Raw genomic sequence first — 20673 nt, 5'->3', positions numbered from 1 at the left:
AATCCTGGAGGGTTGGCAACCCTGAATAACCCCAGTCCTGTTTGCTGTTGCAGATGATTCCTGCTGGAAAATGCAGGAGGGCAGAATTGGGCGTGGCTGCATCCTGCAAGCACTCACTATCAAGGCTTGTACACAAAGAATGGCAATGTGGCCATGAACAGGAGTGTGGTGGAACCACACTCCAGCAAGAGTCAACATGGAAAATTGGAGCAAAAAAAAAATACAACAATAACACGCAATTAATTCTGGACAACAATCTAATCCCGCTGTTCAGATGACAACTAGAGGCTGGATCAGCTGTTTCTCCTCCACAAAACCTGTACTCTCCGCATATAATCTCCTTCTGTCACACAAGGAAACCACAGCCTTTTCCTTTTGGTGGTAGCGTTTGGAAACTTGAGAGATTAAAATACCAACCGCACAGAATTTATCTGCTAGAGTGTCTCTGTTAGTGGTGTTGGAGGTGGCCCAAGTTATTTATTTTTAACTCTCTTTTTCTGTAAATTTTGTGCTCATCAAGGGTTGCTTCAGCAACTGGTTCCCACAATACTTTGAGTAGCCCATAGCCCCATCAAAACCCCCCCAAAAAACTACTGTATCTTTTAAGACCAGTGGCCAGGAAGGCCTGTTTTATCCCTCTCAGTCTTCTCGACTGCCTCCAACCTTCCTGGAGCCTGGAAGCAAGGTGTTCCAGTGGCGACAGCGTTCATTTGATGGCAATGATATGAGACAAGACCTCCATGTTCACACACATTAAACTCTCCCTGTAACACAGTCACTGCTCCCTGCATGCACATGGGACAAAATGTTACAGCTTGCTACTGCTTGGGTCAGCAATAATGGGCCTCAGTGCTGTATATGCAGGTACGGTGGCATCGTTGTTATGTTACTGGGCTAGTAATCCAGAGGTTTAAATTTATAATCCAGAGAACGAGTTGAAGTCCCACTGTGGCGGTTTAAGAATTTGAATTTAGTTTTCAAAAAAATCTGGAAATAGAAGGCTGATGTCAGTCAAAATCCAACAAGTTCACTAATGCCCTTTAGGGAAGGAAAGCTGTCGTCCTTACCCGGTTTGGCCTATATGTGACTACAGCCCCACACCAATGTGGTTAACTCTTAATTTCCTTCTAAGTGTCTTAGCCAGTCTCTCAACTCAGAACAACTAGGGATGGACAATAAATGCTGTCCTTGTCAGTGATGCTTACATCCTGAGAATAAATTGATGTTAAAGAAAACAGCTTAAAAGATGCAGTTTCTCTATGTTTGCCAACAGATCCTGGTGTTCTGATTTATGATTTATCCACTAATGAGGGGATAAACCTTACAGACCCTCAAAATTCAAACATGACAAAAGAGTGAGTGAGACATATAAGGGCAAATAAAACTGGATTGATCGGGCTTCAAGAGCTAGGTTGGCAGGGACAGGATTCCACAGGTGCCAGCTCGTGGGACGGCATGGTCACAAACTAGCCGTGCTTCAGAGGTCTTCAATGTTGACTTTGAGGGCCTAGGCTACTGAAGAAGGCTTGTGGGCATCCACTGGGAAAGGACTGATGTACTGGGCAGCCTGCCAGAGAGCTTGCGTACAATGTTGTGGAGCATGGAGGGGTCTCCCCGCAGCTCCTGCACTCTTATGCCCTGTGAATCACCTAGCAATTAACAGTGCCCCTAGAATTTACTGAAGCTGATAAATGCAAACACAGTCTGCTCAACCAGGTCTCAATAATTTAATTTATAGAAATTTAAAACAGCCACAACAATAAATAGGAACCATAATAACTGATTAATAAAGTTTTTCCAAACAATGACAATGTGCGACTTTATTTTCTCAACCCTCCAAATTGCAAATCAATTATGAAACTTAGTTACCTTAACACTGAAATTAGCAGTGCAACAATAGAAATGGTCTCCCACTGGAGTGGAGATGTAACATGTGCCGGTAACACCAGGCCATCAGCACGCAGTCTCACTAGAGACTGCCAACTCCGCACCTCAGTAATTATTGTTTCCTCCATGTCCATTCCTTAAACCGATGGACGTGGACAAGACACCATGTGATTGTCCTCACCACACCTGTCATCACTGCTCTGTGATCTTCCTACAGGTAGCGTACCCGTCAGAGCTAATGCTAGATTTGGATCAGTGACTGAGGATGTCACTATGCTAAAGCCCTGCCTTATAAAAGTGGTACAAAATACATGACATAAACTTCAACTATAATTACTTGTAAAAGGACATTGCCATAACTGGAAGTCACCACATCAATTTGGCTCAGTGAGTAGTACTCACACCTCTGATTCAGAAACTCCACCCCAGGATTTGTGTATATAATTGAAGGTGACACTCCTGTGCAGTACTGTAGTGGGGGATTGTTGCATGGTCTGAGATATTGCCCTATAAGTTCTATTCAAAACAAAAGAGTGCACAGTTCGACCAGTGTTCCAACTGATGTTCCTCCGCCTCAACCAAAAAGAGAGAATATCTGGCCAGTCATCCCACTAGCAGTGAATCAGCTGTGTGCAAAAATCGTTCCATGTTTGCGTACATACAAGTGACTGCACGTCTAAGTAATTAATAGTGCCTGAGGGCCTTTGAGATGATTTTGTGTAAGTACAAGCCTTTCTTTTATAAATTACATTGATGAAAGTGTCCCTTTGAAATAATCAGATAATTAGATTTTTTGCTTCTAATTTAATGCGTATATAACGGAGACGTGAGACATGACTTGACTGAGTTGATAATTCAAAAGTGACTGAGTCAAGAGTGAAGGTGTTTTATTGCACTTTTTTGTGTTCCAGCCTCAAGAGTGTCCTCTAACCCCCTGGTGCCTCATTCTGGTCTCCTCGTGGCTGATGGGGTGGGCCAGGAATATCACACATGATGCAATGGCATTTGCTGGACAGGCCGTAAGAATGTCAGAGGGCCAGTCCAGTGTTAATAACGCGCTCCTGTTATGGCGCAAGCATGCTGGTGTATTGAACTGGAAGATCACTATCGGCAATCAATCCAGCTGCAAAATAGTCTGCAGTACTGTCAGTACAGGCTGGCTGGAGTATGTTGTATTGAGCGATGTGACTGACAACGAGAGACCCATGCATTTATTGTCAACTGCACTTCCGTAAAATAAAAGTGCCTTGAGTTATGGTTAGTGCTCTGAGCAGGATATAAATTATCCTCATTGTGTACTGTTTACAGCCCATGTTAAAGTGATGAGTTATATGTACATTTTAATATTAACTGCAAACTATACTGACTGTCGACTGGTTCAGTAATGTTCTTTTATAAGAATCAGTTCTCAATTATGCTGTTATTGGCTTGAAGCAGAAAAAACATTTTTTTGGTTGCAAATTTTGTGCTGGTTAAAATGGCGAATAGAATACTTTTTTTTAAACTTAGGGCACCCAGAGCCAGAATCAAACATTCCTCGGTCAAGTAAAGCATAATTAGACACCGAGTAAAACTCCTACCCCTGCCCCATTACACAATTTCAGATCAGACATAGATGCCAAGTAAAATTCCCTCTTCTCTGCTCCAACAATACAGACTATTCCCAACCTCCAATGAACACTTTCTACTTCACCAGTGAGACACTGTCCATTTCCCACACCAGCTGCCCCTCTGGCTTTTCGGTGCTGAACTAGAGGTACTGTTCCTCATGCCCAAAAGGAATTGTGGGACAGTGGGGAGGAACTGCCCAAAACTCACTTCAGATTGAACTTAAGTGCAAGGGGTGGAAGGCCAAAAGGAATTTTAAGGAGATGGCATCATTGATGGTGATATAAGGAGATCTCAACTATTCAACTAGATTTTTTGTACAGTTGGAGGTCAAGCTGCGGCAGGGTATAGAAGGCTGCGTGCTAAAGGCATGTGAGTTTTGAAAAAGCCTTTACCCCCAGGGTCACACCAGTGGCTCAGCATTAACACAAATATGAGCCAAGCTCGGCAGACATTACTGGTGTATCTCATATAGACTTAAAAAGATCTACCGGATATGAATGATAATTGCATCACATTCAAATACACCTAAACTGTGCATTGTTACAGCTATGCACTTCATTGGGAACACTACCATTCACCTAAACTTTAGCACGGCAGTCAACATGTTCTATTTTTCCAAATATTTAGGTAGGTGCTGTTGTTCGATATTAACTATTTGACAAAAATTTCTGTTTCACAATTCTCCACATATATTAAGAGAGACACAATGATTTCCCAGATTTTAAACTTGTCTTGGAGCTTTACGTTAGACATTACTGAGTTTGCTGAACTTTGGAGTATATCAGGCCTGCGCACCACAAGCAGCTCCTGTATGATTAATGATGCTCTTGGGTGGCTTGGATCAGACACCCCTCTCTGTTCCAAAGCGGCTCTGTGTTTGTGTGTGTACATGTGTGTCTCAGAATAGGAAGGTGTCTTACAGGAGGTGGAGAGGTTCGGGCATCTCCACTTCCTCCCTCTCTTCACTCGACGAGCTATCCAGCCTCACAATGCGGTTATTCATCTTGCTGAATTCACGAGCCTTGATGCTGTGAAGGAGAGAGAGAGGCACATTTAGTGTTTTCTAAAGATTACAACTCTCGACCCTCCTGTATTAATCAGGCCAACCCTTGACTGACAGCTGGAAAAAAAAGCAATAGAACACATATCTCCCAAGCCACCAAAATCAGCTTATCAGCTCATTCTACTGAAAACCGCACTTATTGATGTCCCAATTTCTACCTGTTTTCCACACTACAGCTTGGCAGGCATGCTGAAGATCACCACTAAATAACACATAATAGAGTTGGCTGAAAGTGTTGCTTAAGGGACTGTTTCAAAATTGCGCAGCTTATCAAGCGGGTTTAAATGATGCCTTTGCTTAGCAAATCTCTTCTAAAGAGCCTGAATCATAGAATCATAAAAATTTATAGCACATGGAGCCATTCAGCCCATCGTATCTATGTCAGCCGAAAAAGAGTTATCCAGCCTAATCTCACCTTCCAACTCTTGGTCCATAGCCCTGTAGGTTACAGCACTTCAAGTGCATATCCAAGTATTTTTAAATGCGATGAAGATTTCTGCTTCTCCTACTCTTTCAAGCAGTTCGTTCCAGACCCCCACTATCTTCTGGACGAAAAAGTTTCACAACTCCCATGTAAGTCTTCTACCAATTACTGTAAATCTACATCCCCTAGTTATTGACCTCTCTGCTAATGGAAATAGGTCCTTCCAATCCACTCTATCTTGACCCCTCATAATTTTATACACAATTAAATCTCTCCTCAGTCTCTTCTGTTCCAGGAAAACCCCAGCCTAACCAATCTTTCCTTATAGCTAAAATTCTCGTAAATCTCTGAACCATCTCTGGTCTAAAAAAATGCAATTTAAGGATCTAATTGGGAGTAGGAATGTAAAATTAATTCCTCAATTTGGGATCAGTAATAAAATGTTTTTTTATAGGTATCAAAGCAGTAAACTACCATGGTATGATGAGTGATAGATGGGGAACGTTTGTGTAGCATATTACCAGATCACTCAGAAACATGTCAAAGCGTGCCACAATGAATTACTTTGAAGAACAATGTCCCTTGTTGTGTAGGAAAATGTGGCAGCCATTCTGCATCAGCAAGATCCCACAGACAAGAATGGGGTTAATGACCAGTTAATCTGATTTTTCATGGTTGATAGGGGAATGTTGGCCAGGATACAGGATACTGACAGAGTGCCATAGGACCTTCAACATTCACTTCAGGAATGTCAACCCAGCGCACCAAACTGCCCATCTTACTCACAAAAGCATATGACTAGTGAGATATGTGGAATAGCTTCCACTGTTGATATATGGGACGCTCTTCACAGGTTGGGAATGAGCACACAGAGGTTTCCCCAACATGTTTTTCCTGACAAACTTGAAAGAAAGAGAGGGAGAAAAGGAGAGAGGGGTTTCTCATAGGGAGAATGGTCACTTTGGCAAGGTACCAGACTGCAGCTAGGGCACTATCCTCTGGAAAGAACCAAAAGAGACGAGAAGAAAGTGACAGAAAATTGTTGACGTAAAATTTTCATTTTGCCCAATTAAACCATCAACTCACGAACACCTCTGTGATTAGTGTGATTACTGAATGTAAATGAGGATACAGGTAGGACAAAGATAGGTTACAGCTTCAAAGACAAAGTATGTGCATGGGAAGGTGGTATATTTTCAATTTAAACACTGTCCTTTTTTTTAAATTTCGATTTTTCAAGCCTCATTGCCAGGCACTGAGACCAATTGCATCATCTCTCTGTTGCTCAGCAGAGACCAGTCACCTCAACACAGACTAGGAATTGATCCTGGGATCTTCCTAGTCTGGATGCCTGAGTTCGACACAGGGCAATGTGGCTACCAACAGAGCCACTGGAGGAGCTTATGCCTTATATCTTGGTCAAAAAGATATCTTAAGACATACGAGGATAAATTTAATCTCCCCTGCCTTCCACTCTATCACAAACCTTCCCTTTGGTTCTTACACACCACCCCATCCCCATCGCCCCTTTCCCTGCCGCTGTACTTGCTTAAAACCTGTTACATCTCTAACTTCTTCCAGCTCTCATGGAAGATCATCGACATGAAACATGAACTCTGTTTCTCTCTTTCCCCAGATGCTGCTGAGTATTTCCAGCATATCCTAATTTTATCCATCATACTAAGGTTTGTGTTTTCCCTTACTGATTGGATAGCTGCCACCATGGGTCTTCGGGGTGTACCATACTACTGCCCATCTTACCAGTATGGCCGCCGTTCATTTTTTGACATGGTGCGCCACACGTGAGCTAAAGCCTTGGTAGCAACTGTAGAAGCAGTTCCAGGATGGTCACTGTGGAGACATGAGGGATTCTGATCAATCATTTTGACTTAAATATGAACAACAGAGAATTTGGCACAGCAATACATGTTCACTTAGCGCCCGCAAGATGTTGTTTTATTCGAGCTTTTCCTCCACCTTGGGCCCCACTGTAAAATCAAGACTAAATGCACTATTTCTTGTGCTATTTTCATTTCTTCCTGGGACTCAGAACTGTCGACCTCCTCACCTCCATTTTCTTTTAGAATCTGCAACAACAACTTGAATTTTTATAGCACCATTAAGACAATAACATGTCATAAGTGTTTTGCAGAGATGACAGCTGAACGGTGATGGGGGTAAGGGTCAGGGAGGTGAGCAAAGTCATGCTCAAATGGACAGGCCTTGATATTGCAGATGGTAGTGAGGGCAGTGATGAGTTGGAAATGCAGAGAGGTTTACAAAGTATGTTTGAGAAGTGCAGGGCTGAGGTGAGTGAAGACTTCGTGACCTAGGCTGAAATGCAGGAGAATGGTAATGCAAACCTGCTGGAAGAACATGAACTGGGACTCCATCTTCCTACCTGGTGAATTGTATCATACACTCTCGCCGCTCTCTGATATACTGTATCATACACTCTCCCAGCTCTCTGATGAACTGTATCACACACTCTCCCAGCTCTCTGATGTACTATATCACACACACTCTCCCTGCTCTCTGATGTACTGTATCACACACTCTCCCTGCTCTCTGATGTACTGTATCACACACTCTCCCTGCTCTCTGATGAACTGTATCACACACTCTCCCAGCTCTCTGATGTACTATATCACACACACTCTCCCTGCTCTCTGATGTACTATATCACACACACTCTCCCTGCTCTCTGATGTACTGTATCATACACTCTCCCTGCTCTCTGATGTACTATATCACACACACTCTCCCTGCTCTCTGATGTACTGTATCACACACACTCTCCCTGCTCTCTGATGAACTGTATCACACACTCTCCCAGCTCTCTGATGTACTATATCACACACACTCTCCCTGCTCTCTGATGTACTATATCACACACACTCTCCCTGCTCTCTGATGTACTGTATCATACACTCTCCCTGCTCTCTGATGTACTATATCACACACACTCTCCCTGCTCTCTGATGAACTGTATCACACACTCTCCCAGCTCTCTGATGTACTATATCACACACACTCTCCCTGCTCTCTGATGTACTACATCACACACACTCTCCCTGCTCTCTGATGTACTGTATCACACACTCTCCCTGCTCTCTGATGTACTGTATCACACACTCTCCCTGCTCTCTGATGTACTGTATCACACACTCTCCCTGCTCTCTGATGTACTGTATCACACACTCTTCTTGCTCTCTGATGTACTGTATCACACACTCTCCCTGCTCTCTGATGTACTGTATCACACACTCTCTCCTCTCTCTGATGTATTGAATCACACACTCTCCCTGCTCTCTGATGTACTGTATCACACACTCTCCCTGCTCGCTGATGTACTGTATCACACACTCTCCCTGCTCTCTGATGTACTGTATCACACACTCTTCTTGCTCTCTGATGTACTGTATCACACACTCTCCCCGCTCTCTTATATAATGTATTATACAGTCTCCCAGCTCTCTGATGAACTGTATCACACACTCTCCCCGCTCTCCGATGTACTGTATCACACACTCTCCCCGCTCTCTTATATAATGTATTATACAGTCTCCCAGCTCTCTGATGTACTGTATCACACACTCTCCCCGCTCTCTGATATACTGTATTATACACTCTCCTAGGTCTCTGATGAAATGTATCACACACACTTCCCGCTCTCTGATATACTGTATCATACACTCTCCCTGCTCTCTGATGTACCATATCACACACTCTGCCTGCTCTCTGATGTACTATATCACACACACTCTCCCTGGTCTCTGATGTACCATATCACACACACTCTCCTTGCTCTCTGATATACTGTATCACACACTTCCCGCTCTCTGATATACTGTATCATACACTCTCCCTGCTCTCTGATGTACCATATCACATACTCTGCCTGCTCTCTGATGTACTGTATCACACACTCTCCCTGCTCTCTTATATACTGTATCACACACTCTCCCTGCTCTCTGATGTACTATATCACACACACTTCCCGCTCTCTGATGTACTGTACCACACACTCTCCCTGCTCTCTTATATACTGTATCACACACTCTCCCTGCTTTCTGATGTACTATATCACACACACTTCCCGCTCTCTGATGTACTGTATCACACACTCTCCCTGCGCTCTGTTGTACTGTATCACACACTCTCCCTGCTCTGATATACTGTATCACACACTCTCCCCGGTCTCTGATATACTGTATTATACACTCTCCCAGCTCTCTGATGAACTGTATCACACACACTTCCCGCTCTCTAATGTACTGTATCACACACTCTCCCTGCTCTGATATACTGTATCACACACTCTCCCCGCTCTCTGATATACTGTATTATACACTCTCCCAGCTCTCTGATGTACTGTATCACACACACTTCCCGCTCTCTGATGTACTGTATCACACACTCTCCCCGCTCTCTGATGTACTGTATTACACACTCTCCCCGCTCTCTGATGAACTGTATCACACACTCTCTCCTCTCTCTGATGTACTGTATCACACACTCTCCCCGCTCTCTGATGTACTGTATCACACACTCTCCCTGCGCTCTGTTGTACTATATTACACACTCTCCCCGCTCTCTGATGTACTGTATCACACACTCTCCCTGCTCCGATATACTGTATCACACACTCTCCCCGCTCTCTGATGTACTGTATTACACACTCTCTCCTCTCTCTGATGTACTGTATCACACACTCTCCCCTCTCTCTGATGTACTGTATCACACACTCTCCCCGCTCTCTGATGTACTGTATCATACACTCTCCCCGCTCTCTGATGTACTTTATCACACACTCTCCCCGCTCTCTGATGTACTGTATCACACACTCTCCCCGCTCTCTGATGAACTGTATCACACACTCTCCCCGCTTTGATATACTGTATCACACACTCTCCCCGCTCTCTGATATACTGTGTCACACACTCTCCCCGCTCTCTGATGTACTGTATCACACACTCTCACAGCTCTGATACACTGTATCACACACTCTCCCAGCTCTGATATACTGTATCACACACTCTCCCAGCTCTGATATACTGTATCACACACTCTCCCCGCTCTCTGATGTCCTTTATCACACACTCTCCCTGCTCTGATATACTGTATCACACACTCTCCCCGCTTTGATATACTGTATCACACACTCTCCCCGCTCTCTGATATACTGTATCATACACTCTCCCCGCTCTCTGATGTACTGTATCACACACTCTCCCAGCTCTGATATACTGTATCACACACTCTCCCAGCTCTGATATACTGTATCACACACTCTCCCTGCTCTGATGTACTGTATCACACATTCGCTCTGCTCTGATGTACTGTATCACACACTCTCCCCACTCTCTGATGTACTGTATCACACACACTCCCCGCTCTCTGATGTACTGTATCACACACTCTCCCTGCTCTCTGATGTACTGTATCACACACACTCCCCACTCTATCACACACACTCCCCGCTCTCTGATGTACTGTATCACTCACACCCCGTGCTCTGATATACTGTATCACACACTCTCCCTGCTCTCTGATGAACTGCATCACACACTCTCCCCGCCCTCTAATATACTGTATCACACACTATCCCCGCTCTCTGATGTACTGTATCACACACTCTCCCCGCCCTCTAATGTACTGTTTCACACACTCTCTCCGCTCTCTGATGTACTGTATCACACACTCTCCCAGCTCTCTGATGTACTATATCACACACACTCTCCCTGCTCTCTGATGTACTATATCACACACACTCTCCCTGCTCTCTGATGTACTGTATCATACACTCTCCCTGCTCTCTGATGTACTATATCACACACACTCTCCCTGCTCTCTGATGAACTGTATCACACACTCTCCCAGCTCTCTGATGTACTATATCACACACACTCTCCCTGCTCTCTGATGTACTACATCACACACACTCTCCCTGCTCTCTGATGTACTGTATCACACACTCTCCCTGCTCTCTGATGTACTGTATCACACACTCTCCCTGCTCTCTGATGTACTGTATCACACACTCTCCCTGCTCTCTGATGTACTGTATCACACACTCTTCTTGCTCTCTGATGTACTGTATCACACACTCTCCCTGCTCTCTGATGTACTGTATCACACACTCTCTCCTCTCTCTGATGTATTGAATCACACACTCTCCCTGCTCTCTGATGTACTGTATCACACACTCTCCCTGCTCGCTGATGTACTGTATCACACACTCTCCCTGCTCTCTGATGTACTGTATCACACACTCTTCTTGCTCTCTGATGTACTGTATCACACACTCTCCCCGCTCTCTTATATAATGTATTATACAGTCTCCCAGCTCTCTGATGAACTGTATCACACACTCTCCCCGCTCTCCGATGTACTGTATCACACACTCTCCCCGCTCTCTTATATAATGTATTATACAGTCTCCCAGCTCTCTGATGTACTGTATCACACACTCTCCCCGCTCTCTGATATACTGTATTATACACTCTCCTAGGTCTCTGATGAAATGTATCACACACACTTCCCGCTCTCTGATATACTGTATCATACACTCTCCCTGCTCTCTGATGTACCATATCACACACTCTGCCTGCTCTCTGATGTACTATATCACACACACTCTCCCTGGTCTCTGATGTACCATATCACACACACTCTCCTTGCTCTCTGATATACTGTATCACACACTTCCCGCTCTCTGATATACTGTATCATACACTCTCCCTGCTCTCTGATGTACCATATCACATACTCTGCCTGCTCTCTGATGTACTGTATCACACACTCTCCCTGCTCTCTTATATACTGTATCACACACTCTCCCTGCTCTCTGATGTACTATATCACACACACTTCCCGCTCTCTGATGTACTGTATCACACACTCTCCCTGCTCTCTTATATACTGTATCACACACTCTCCCTGCTCTCTGATGTACTATATCACACACACTTCCCGCTCTCTGATGTACTGTACCACACACTCTCCCTGCTCTCTTATATACTGTATCACACACTCTCCCTGCTTTCTGATGTACTATATCACACACACTTCCCGCTCTCTGATGTACTGTATCACACACTCTCCCTGCGCTCTGTTGTACTGTATCACACACTCTCCCTGCTCTGATATACTGTATCACACACTCTCCCCGGTCTCTGATATACTGTATTATACACTCTCCCAGCTCTCTGATGAACTGTATCACACACACTTCCCGCTCTCTAATGTACTGTATCACACACTCTCCCTGCTCTGATATACTGTATCACACACTCTCCCCGCTCTCTGATATACTGTATTATACACTCTCCCAGCTCTCTGATGTACTGTATCACACACACTTCCCGCTCTCTGATGTACTGTATCACACACTCTCCCCGCTCTCTGATGTACTGTATTACACACTCTCCCCGCTCTCTGATGAACTGTATCACACACTCTCTCCTCTCTCTGATGTACTGTATCACACACTCTCCCCGCTCTCTGATGTACTGTATCACACACTCTCCCTGCGCTCTGTTGTACTATATTACACACTCTCCCCGCTCTCTGATGTACTGTATCACACACTCTCCCTGCTCCGATATACTGTATCACACACTCTCCCCGCTCTCTGATGTACTGTATTACACACTCTCTCCTCTCTCTGATGTACTGTATCACACACTCTCCCCTCTCTCTGATGTACTGTATCACACACTCTCCCCGCTCTCTGATGTACTGTATCATACACTCTCCCCGCTCTCTGATGTACTTTATCACACACTCTCCCCGCTCTCTGATGTACTGTATCACACACTCTCCCCGCTCTCTGATGAACTGTATCACACACTCTCCCCGCTTTGATATACTGTATCACACACTCTCCCCGCTCTCTGATATACTGTGTCACACACTCTCCCCGCTCTCTGATGTACTGTATCACACACTCTCACAGCTCTGATACACTGTATCACACACTCTCCCAGCTCTGATATACTGTATCACACACTCTCCCAGCTCTGATATACTGTATCACACACTCTCCCCGCTCTCTGATGTCCTTTATCACACACTCTCCCTGCTCTGATATACTGTATCACACACTCTCCCCGCTTTGATATACTGTATCACACACTCTCCCCGCTCTCTGATATACTGTATCATACACTCTCCCCGCTCTCTGATGTACTGTATCACACACTCTCCCAGCTCTGATATACTGTATCACACACTCTCCCAGCTCTGATATACTGTATCACACACTCTCCCTGCTCTGATGTACTGTATCACACATTCGCTCTGCTCTGATGTACTGTATCACACACTCTCCCCACTCTCTGATGTACTGTATCACACACACTCCCCGCTCTCTGATGTACTGTATCACACACTCTCCCTGCTCTCTGATGTACTGTATCACACACACTCCCCACTCTATCACACACACTCCCCGCTCTCTGATGTACTGTATCACTCACACCCCGTGCTCTGATATACTGTATCACACACTCTCCCTGCTCTCTGATGAACTGCATCACACACTCTCCCCGCCCTCTAATATACTGTATCACACACTATCCCCGCTCTCTGATGTACTGTATCACACACTCTCCCCGCCCTCTAATGTACTGTTTCACACACTCTCTCCGCTCTCTGATGTACTGTATCACACACTCTCCCCACTCTCTGATGTACTGTATCACACACACTCCCCGCTCTCTGATGTACTGTATCACACACTCTCCCCGCTCTCTGATGTACTGTATCATACACTCTCCCCGCTCTCTGATGTACTTTATCACACACACTCCCCGCTCTCTGATGTATTGTATCACACACTCTCCCCGCTCTCTGATGAACTGTATCACACACTCTCCCCGCTTTGATATACTGTATCACACACTCTCCCCGCTCTCTGATATACTGTATCACACACTCTCCCCGCTCTCTGATGTACTGTATCACACACTCTCACAGCTCTGATATACTGTATCACACACTCTCCCAGCTCTGATATACTGTATCACACACTCTCCCAGCTCTGATATACTGTATCACACACTCTCCCCGCTCTCTGATGTCCTGTATCACACACTCTCCCTGCTCTGATATACTGTATCACACACTCTTCCCGCTCTCTGATGTACTGTATTACACACACTCCCCGCTCTCTGATGTACTGTATCACACACTCTCCCCGCTCTCTGATGTACTGTATCACACACTCTCCCCGCTCTCTGATGAACTGTATCACACACTCTCCCCGCTTTGATATACTGTATCACACACTCTCCCCGCTCTCTGATATACTGTATCACACACTCTCGCCGCTCTCTGATGTACTGTATCACACACTCTCCCAGCTCTGATATACTGTATCACACACTCTCCCAGCTCTGATGTACTGTATGTATCACACACTCTCCCTGCTCTCTGATGTACTGTATCACACACTCTCCCCGCTCTGTGATGTACTGTATCACACACTCTCCCCGCTCTCTGATATACTGTATCACACACTCTCCCCGCTCTCTGATGTACTGTATCACACACTCTCCCAGCTCTGATATACTGTATCACACACTCTCCCAGCTCTGATATACTGTATCACACACTCTCCCTGCTCTGATGTACTGTATCACACATTCGCTCTGCTCTGATGTACTGTATCACACACTCTCCCCACTCTCTGATGTACTGTATCACACACTCTCCCCGCTCTCTGATGTACTGTATCACACACTCTCCCTGCTCTGATGTACTGTATCACACATTCGCTCTGCTCTGATATACTGTATCACACACTCTCCCAGCTCTGATATACTGTATCACACACTCTCCCTGCTCTCTGATGTACTGTATCACACACTCTCCCAGCTCTGATATACTGTATCACACACTCTCCCAGCTCTGATATACTGTATCACACACTCTCCCTGCTCTGATGTACTGTATCACACATTCGCTCTGCTCTGATGTACTGTATCACACACTCTCCCCACTCTCTGATGTACTGTATCACACACACTCCCCGCTCTCTGATGTACTGTATCACACACTCTCCCTGCTCTCTGATGTACTGTATCACACACACTCCCCACTCTATCACACACACTCCCCGCTCTCTGATGTACTGTATCACACACTCTCCTTGCGCTCTGATGTACTGTATCACTCACACCCCGTGCTCTGATATACTGTATCACACACTCTCCCTGCTCTCTGATGAACTGCATCACACACTCTCCCCGCCCTCTAATATACTGTATCACACACTATCCCCGCTCTCTGATGTACTGTATCACACACTCTCCCCGCCCTCTAATGTACTGTTTCACACACTCTCTCCGCTCTCTGATGTACTGTATCACACACTCTCCCCACTCTCTGATGTACTGTATCACACACACTCCCCGCTCTCTGATGTACTGTATCACACACTCTCCCCGCTCTCTGATGTACTGTATCATACACTCTCCCCGCTCTCTGATGTACTTTATCACACACTCTCCCCGCTCTCTGATGTATTGTATCACACACTCTCCCCGCTCTCTGATGAACTGTATCACACACTCTCCCCGCTTTGATATACTGTATCACACACTCTCCCCGCTCTCTGATATACTGTATCACACACTCTCCCCGCTCTCTGATGTACTGTATCACACACTCTCACAGCTCTGATATACTGTATCACACACTCTCCCAGCTCTGATATACTGTATCACACACTCTCCCCGCTCTCTGATGTCCTGTATCACACACTCTCCCTGCTCTGATATACTGTATCACACACTCTTCCCGCTCTCTGATGTACTGTATTACACACACTCCCCGCTCTCTGATGTACTGTATCACACAATCTCCCCGCTCTCTGATGTACTGTATCACACACTCTCCCCGCTCTCTGATGAACTGTATCACACACTCTCCCCGCTTTGATATACTGTATCACACACTCTCGCCGCTCTCTGATATACTGTATCACACACTCTCGCCGCTCTCTGATGTACTGTATCACACACTCTCCCAGCTCTGATATACTGTATCACACACTCTCCCAGCTCTGATGTACTGTATGTATCACACACTCTCCCTGCTCTCTGATGTACTGTATCACACACTCTCCCCGCTCTGTGATGTACTGTATCACACACTCTCCCCGCTCTCTGATATACTGTATCACACACTCTCCCCGCTCTCTGATGTACTGTATCACACACTCTCCCAGCTCTGATATACTGTATCACACACTCTCCCAGCTCTGATATACTGTATCACACACTCTCCCTGCTCTGATGTACTGTATCACACATTCGCTCTGCTCTGATGTACTGTATCACACACTCTCCCCACTCTCTGATGTACTGTATCACACACTCTCCCCGCTCTCTGATGTACTGTATCACACACTCTCCCTGCTCTGATGTACTGTATCACACATTCGCTCTGCTCTGATATACTGTATCACACACTCTCCCAGCTCTGATATACTGTATCACACACTCTCCCTGCTCTCTGATGTACTGTATCACACACACTCCCCACTCTATCACACACACTCCCCGCTCTCTGATGTACTGTATCACACACTCTCCTTGCGCTCTGATGTACTGTATCACACACTCTCCCCACTCTCTGATGTACTGTATCACACACACTCCCCGCTCTCTGATGTACTGTATCACACACTCTCCCTGCTCTCTGATGTACTGTATCACACACACTCCCCACTCTATCACACACACTCCCCGCTCTCTGATGTACTGTATCACACACTCTCCTTGCGCTCTGATGTACTGTATCACACACACCCCGTGCTCTGATATACTGTATCACACACTCTCCCCGCTCTCTGATGAACTGCATCACACACTCTCCCCGCCCTCTAATATACTGTATCACACACTATCCCCGCTCTCTGAAGTACTGTATCACACACTCTCCCCGCCCTCTAATGTACTGTATCACACACTCTCTCCGCTCTCTGATGTACTGTATCACACACTCTCCCCACTCTCTGATGTACTGTATCACACACACTCCCCGCTCTCTGATGTACTGTATCACACACTCTCCCTGCTCTCTGATGTACTGTATCACACACACTCCCCACTCTATCACACACACTCCCCGCTCTCTGATGTACTGTATCACACACTCTCCTTGCGCTCTGATGTACTGTATCACACACACCCCGCTCTCTGATATACTGTATCACACACTCTCCCCGCTCTCTGATGAACTGTATCACACACTCTCCCCGCCCTCTAATATACTGTATCACACACTATCCCCGCTCTCTGATGTACTGTATCACACACTCTCCCCGCCCTCTAATGTACTGTATCACACACTCTCTCCGCTCTCTGATGTACTGTATCACACACTCTCCCTGCTCTCTGATGTACTGTATCACATACTCTCCCTGCGCTCTGTTGTACTATATCACACACTATCCCTGCTCTCTGATATACTGTGTCACACACACCCTGTGCTCTGATGTACTGTATCACACACACTCTCCCCACTCTCTGACGTAATGTATCACACACTCTCTCTGCACTCTGATGTACTGTATCACTATCACCTGTCTGACGAACTGTATTATGTACCATTATGCTTCCTTACCTGATGTACAGCCTCCTGTTAATACGACAGAACATGATGAAGCCATTGACACATTTTTTCTTGAGTTGGAGAGTGCAGCACCTCTTCCTGCGTGTCTTGCTGTGGTTGCCTTGGCTGATGATCTTGGTGCGCTTCTGTTTGCTCAAAGCTGTTTGCTGTAAAAGCTTTCCCCTGCAGTACGGAGTCCAGGTGATATCATTGTCTTCCATGTCATCACTTGAAGACAGCCAACGTTCGCTTTCATCGCTGTCCTGGGAGTGACAGTCAGAGAGTCAGATAACCCAGCTACACCCCAATGCACAACTCTCCCTTCAAAAGGTGAGAAGCTAACTTATGTTAAGCCTTTATAAATCACAGGGTGGAATGCGAGACCTTATCACTGGTTCGGCCTCAGCTGGAGTATTGTGTCTAATTCTGGGCATTATATTTTCAAAAGGAAGTGAAGGCCTTGGAGAGGGTGCAGAGAACATTTATTAAGATGTTACCAGAAGGATGAGGGACTTCAGATATGTGGAGAGAAGAAGCTAGGATTGTTCCCTTTAGAGCAGAAAAGGTTAAAGGGAGATTAAATAGAGGCGCTCAAAATTATGAAGGGTTTTGAAAGAGTAGGGAGAGATAAACAATATCCACTGGCAGGCAAGTTGATAACTGGAGGACACAGAATTAACATTATTGGCAAAAGTACAAAAAGGAGATGAAGAGTCTTTTTTTTATGCAGCGAGTTGTGATGAACTGGAACACAATGCCTGAAAGGGTGGTGGGAGCAGATTTAATATTAACTTTGAAGAAGGATGTAATCTATACTTGAAAAGGAAAAAAAAAATAGGGCTGTGGGGAAAGCGTGGGACTACACGGACAACTCTTTCAAAGAGTCAGCACAGGCACAAGGGACTGAATGGTCTCCTTCTGTGCTGTAAGATCTTACGATTCCAAGGCTGGAATTATCACAAGCAGTATTTTCCATTCTGTCTTTAAGTCAATATCAAGAGCAGCTTTCTACCTATTTGAGCTAGTCATAATGAGAGACCTAACAAGCCAGGTCTATATCCAGTAGAGGAAAGTCTAATAGAACAAATGAACTTTGTGAGTTTGAGCAAGAAGAGTTTTTCTACTGGTTGGTAAAACAGTAACTAAAGGGCATAAATTAAGCATTAATTGGCTGAGCGACTCCATACTGCACTGTCAAAAGTCTATGATTCTTGTACGAAAACTATAAAAAGGGAGGTTAGAATGAGTTTTATTTTATTGAAACATTACTGCATGTGACTGCTGAAGCTGACATTTAATCATGACATTTAAGACAACAGTACTGAAGGGTATAGAGAAAGAGCGAGGAATTGGGAATGGAGGAGATATCTCTGACATGTGGTGCTATCACAGCACAGCCACAATGGGCTCAATGACCTTGTTCTATGCTGAGAGTCCTAATGATTTTATGAGTATCTTGATGCTCAATGATGCTCAACCCAGTCTGGGAGCCACGTGTGGTTTACATTGCTTTGAATTGTGCTACGTTATGTGTTTCATGATTCTCCTGGGCACGGGTTGTTCACCGAGCTGGGATTGAGTCCTGTTCCCTGTTGTGTCTCAGAGGAGCATTCTCCTACACCAGTTATTATCCAAACCGCTGCTTCTATGTTTGATTGACAATTCAACTAGATTAAGACTGAGTAAAACCGACTTCACGTAACAATCTTAGCATACAGTTATAGCTTTTGTGTCATTAGCTGAGGCTGGGTTTGAACGCTGGTCCAAGAAGTGATAGCAAGACTCTCATCTTAAGAGCATAATAAATAAATGTATAAATGATTGGGCAGCACATAGGGTTAGATGTTGGCCTTTCGCCATAGGGACCCAAGCCAGACTAACGAGCAGTCTCAATCCAGTAACTAGCACATGGTGCAAAGCTAGCCCCAAAAGGCATCAGACAGCAATTTCACTCAGAAAAGACATAGAATGACAGGCGAGAGAAATTGAAAAATAAAGACTTCTATTTCTACAGTGCCTTTCACAACCTCAAGAGGACCCAAAGCTCTCTACAGCCATTGAAGTACTTTTGAAGTGCAGTCACTGTGGTAATATCAGAAATGCAGCAGCCAATATGCGCACAGCAAGCTCCCACAGACAGCAACAAGATAATGACCAGATAATATGCTTTAGTGATGTTGACTGCAGAACTCCCCTTCGAAATAGTAGCCATGGGCTCTCTTATTTCCATCTGAGAGGGCAGACGTTGCCTTGGTTTACCATCTCACCTGAAAGATTGCACTTCCAACAGCTCAACACTACTCTGGAGTGGGACTTGAACCCACAACCTTCTAACTCAAGAGACAAGAATTATACGGTTACAGTCTGAAGTTGGCTCAAGCACAATGTTGGGGCAGTGTTGTGGGAGCTTTACTCTCCATCTAAGCTATGCTAAAACTGACCTGGGAGACATTGGGAGTCTGAAATTCCCTTGATGAGCACAAAAATAAACAGTACAAAAATGTGTATATGAAGGTGGGATCAGATTATGATGGAGTAAGTCACCTCCTGCAGAAGATGTCTGTCCCACTTCTCTAAGCTTGGACAAATCTGGCAGGAATTGTCCCCTGAAGAAGTACTGTCAGCCTGGCTGGAGTCTGTCCTACTTGTCTCACTGTATGGGAGGTAGCAGTGGTCGAAAATGAAGGTTGACTGGAAAGAGTCGGAGGTCAGCGGCGGAGTTACTGGCACAATTTGATCTGGATCGTCCTGAGTAAAGCAAAGCGAGGAGATATTTATTACCTACAGAGCCAGCTCCTCAATGCAGCCTGCACTTTGTAAGTGTATAACCCGACTTTCCGTCTTTCCCACCCTCAGTTTCCCTGAAGACACTGATTATAGCAGTGTCGTTTCCGTAGTTATTCAAGTATCCATGCGTCATGGGTGATTGCCAGTAGGCTATTCGACGATGGGTAGCGTTACAGCCAAGTCCCATCCTGTCTTTACCGAACACCCATGTTCCAGTATAAGTGACTGGGAATGGAAACCTTGGCTGATTTTTCTTCCCTCTAATCCAGAGGAACAG

The 20673-nt window shown here is 45.2% G+C and overlaps 1 protein-coding gene across 5 annotated transcripts in view; it reads right to left on the bottom strand.

The window, feature by feature from the left end:
- Positions 1-1726: 1726 nt before the first annotated feature.
- LOC137353208 (meiosis initiator protein-like) overlaps positions 1727-20673 on the bottom strand; it is a 68342-nt gene continuing 49395 nt past the window's right edge. For 4 of the 5 annotated variants that reach the window (XM_068019269.1, XM_068019270.1, XM_068019271.1 and 1 more), the window contains 4 exons: positions 20154-20357; positions 17622-17872; positions 6747-6836; positions 1727-4526 (listed from right to left, as the gene is read on the bottom strand). In XM_068019269.1, the coding sequence (XP_067875370.1) occupies positions 4415-4526; positions 6747-6836; positions 17622-17872; positions 20154-20357 (657 nt within the window). In that variant the 3' untranslated portion in view covers positions 1727-4414. The remainder of the gene's footprint in view (positions 4527-6746; positions 6837-17621; positions 17873-20153; positions 20358-20673) is intronic. The other variant, XM_068019273.1, reaches the window with a different exon arrangement.

The sequence above is a fragment of the Heterodontus francisci genome, chromosome 40 (assembly GCF_036365525.1).
Source record: "Heterodontus francisci isolate sHetFra1 chromosome 40, sHetFra1.hap1, whole genome shotgun sequence".
Taxonomy (NCBI): Eukaryota; Metazoa; Chordata; class Chondrichthyes; order Heterodontiformes; family Heterodontidae; genus Heterodontus; species Heterodontus francisci.
Note: the sequence above shows the minus strand (reverse complement) of the source record. Positions and strands in the feature narration are given on the sequence as shown.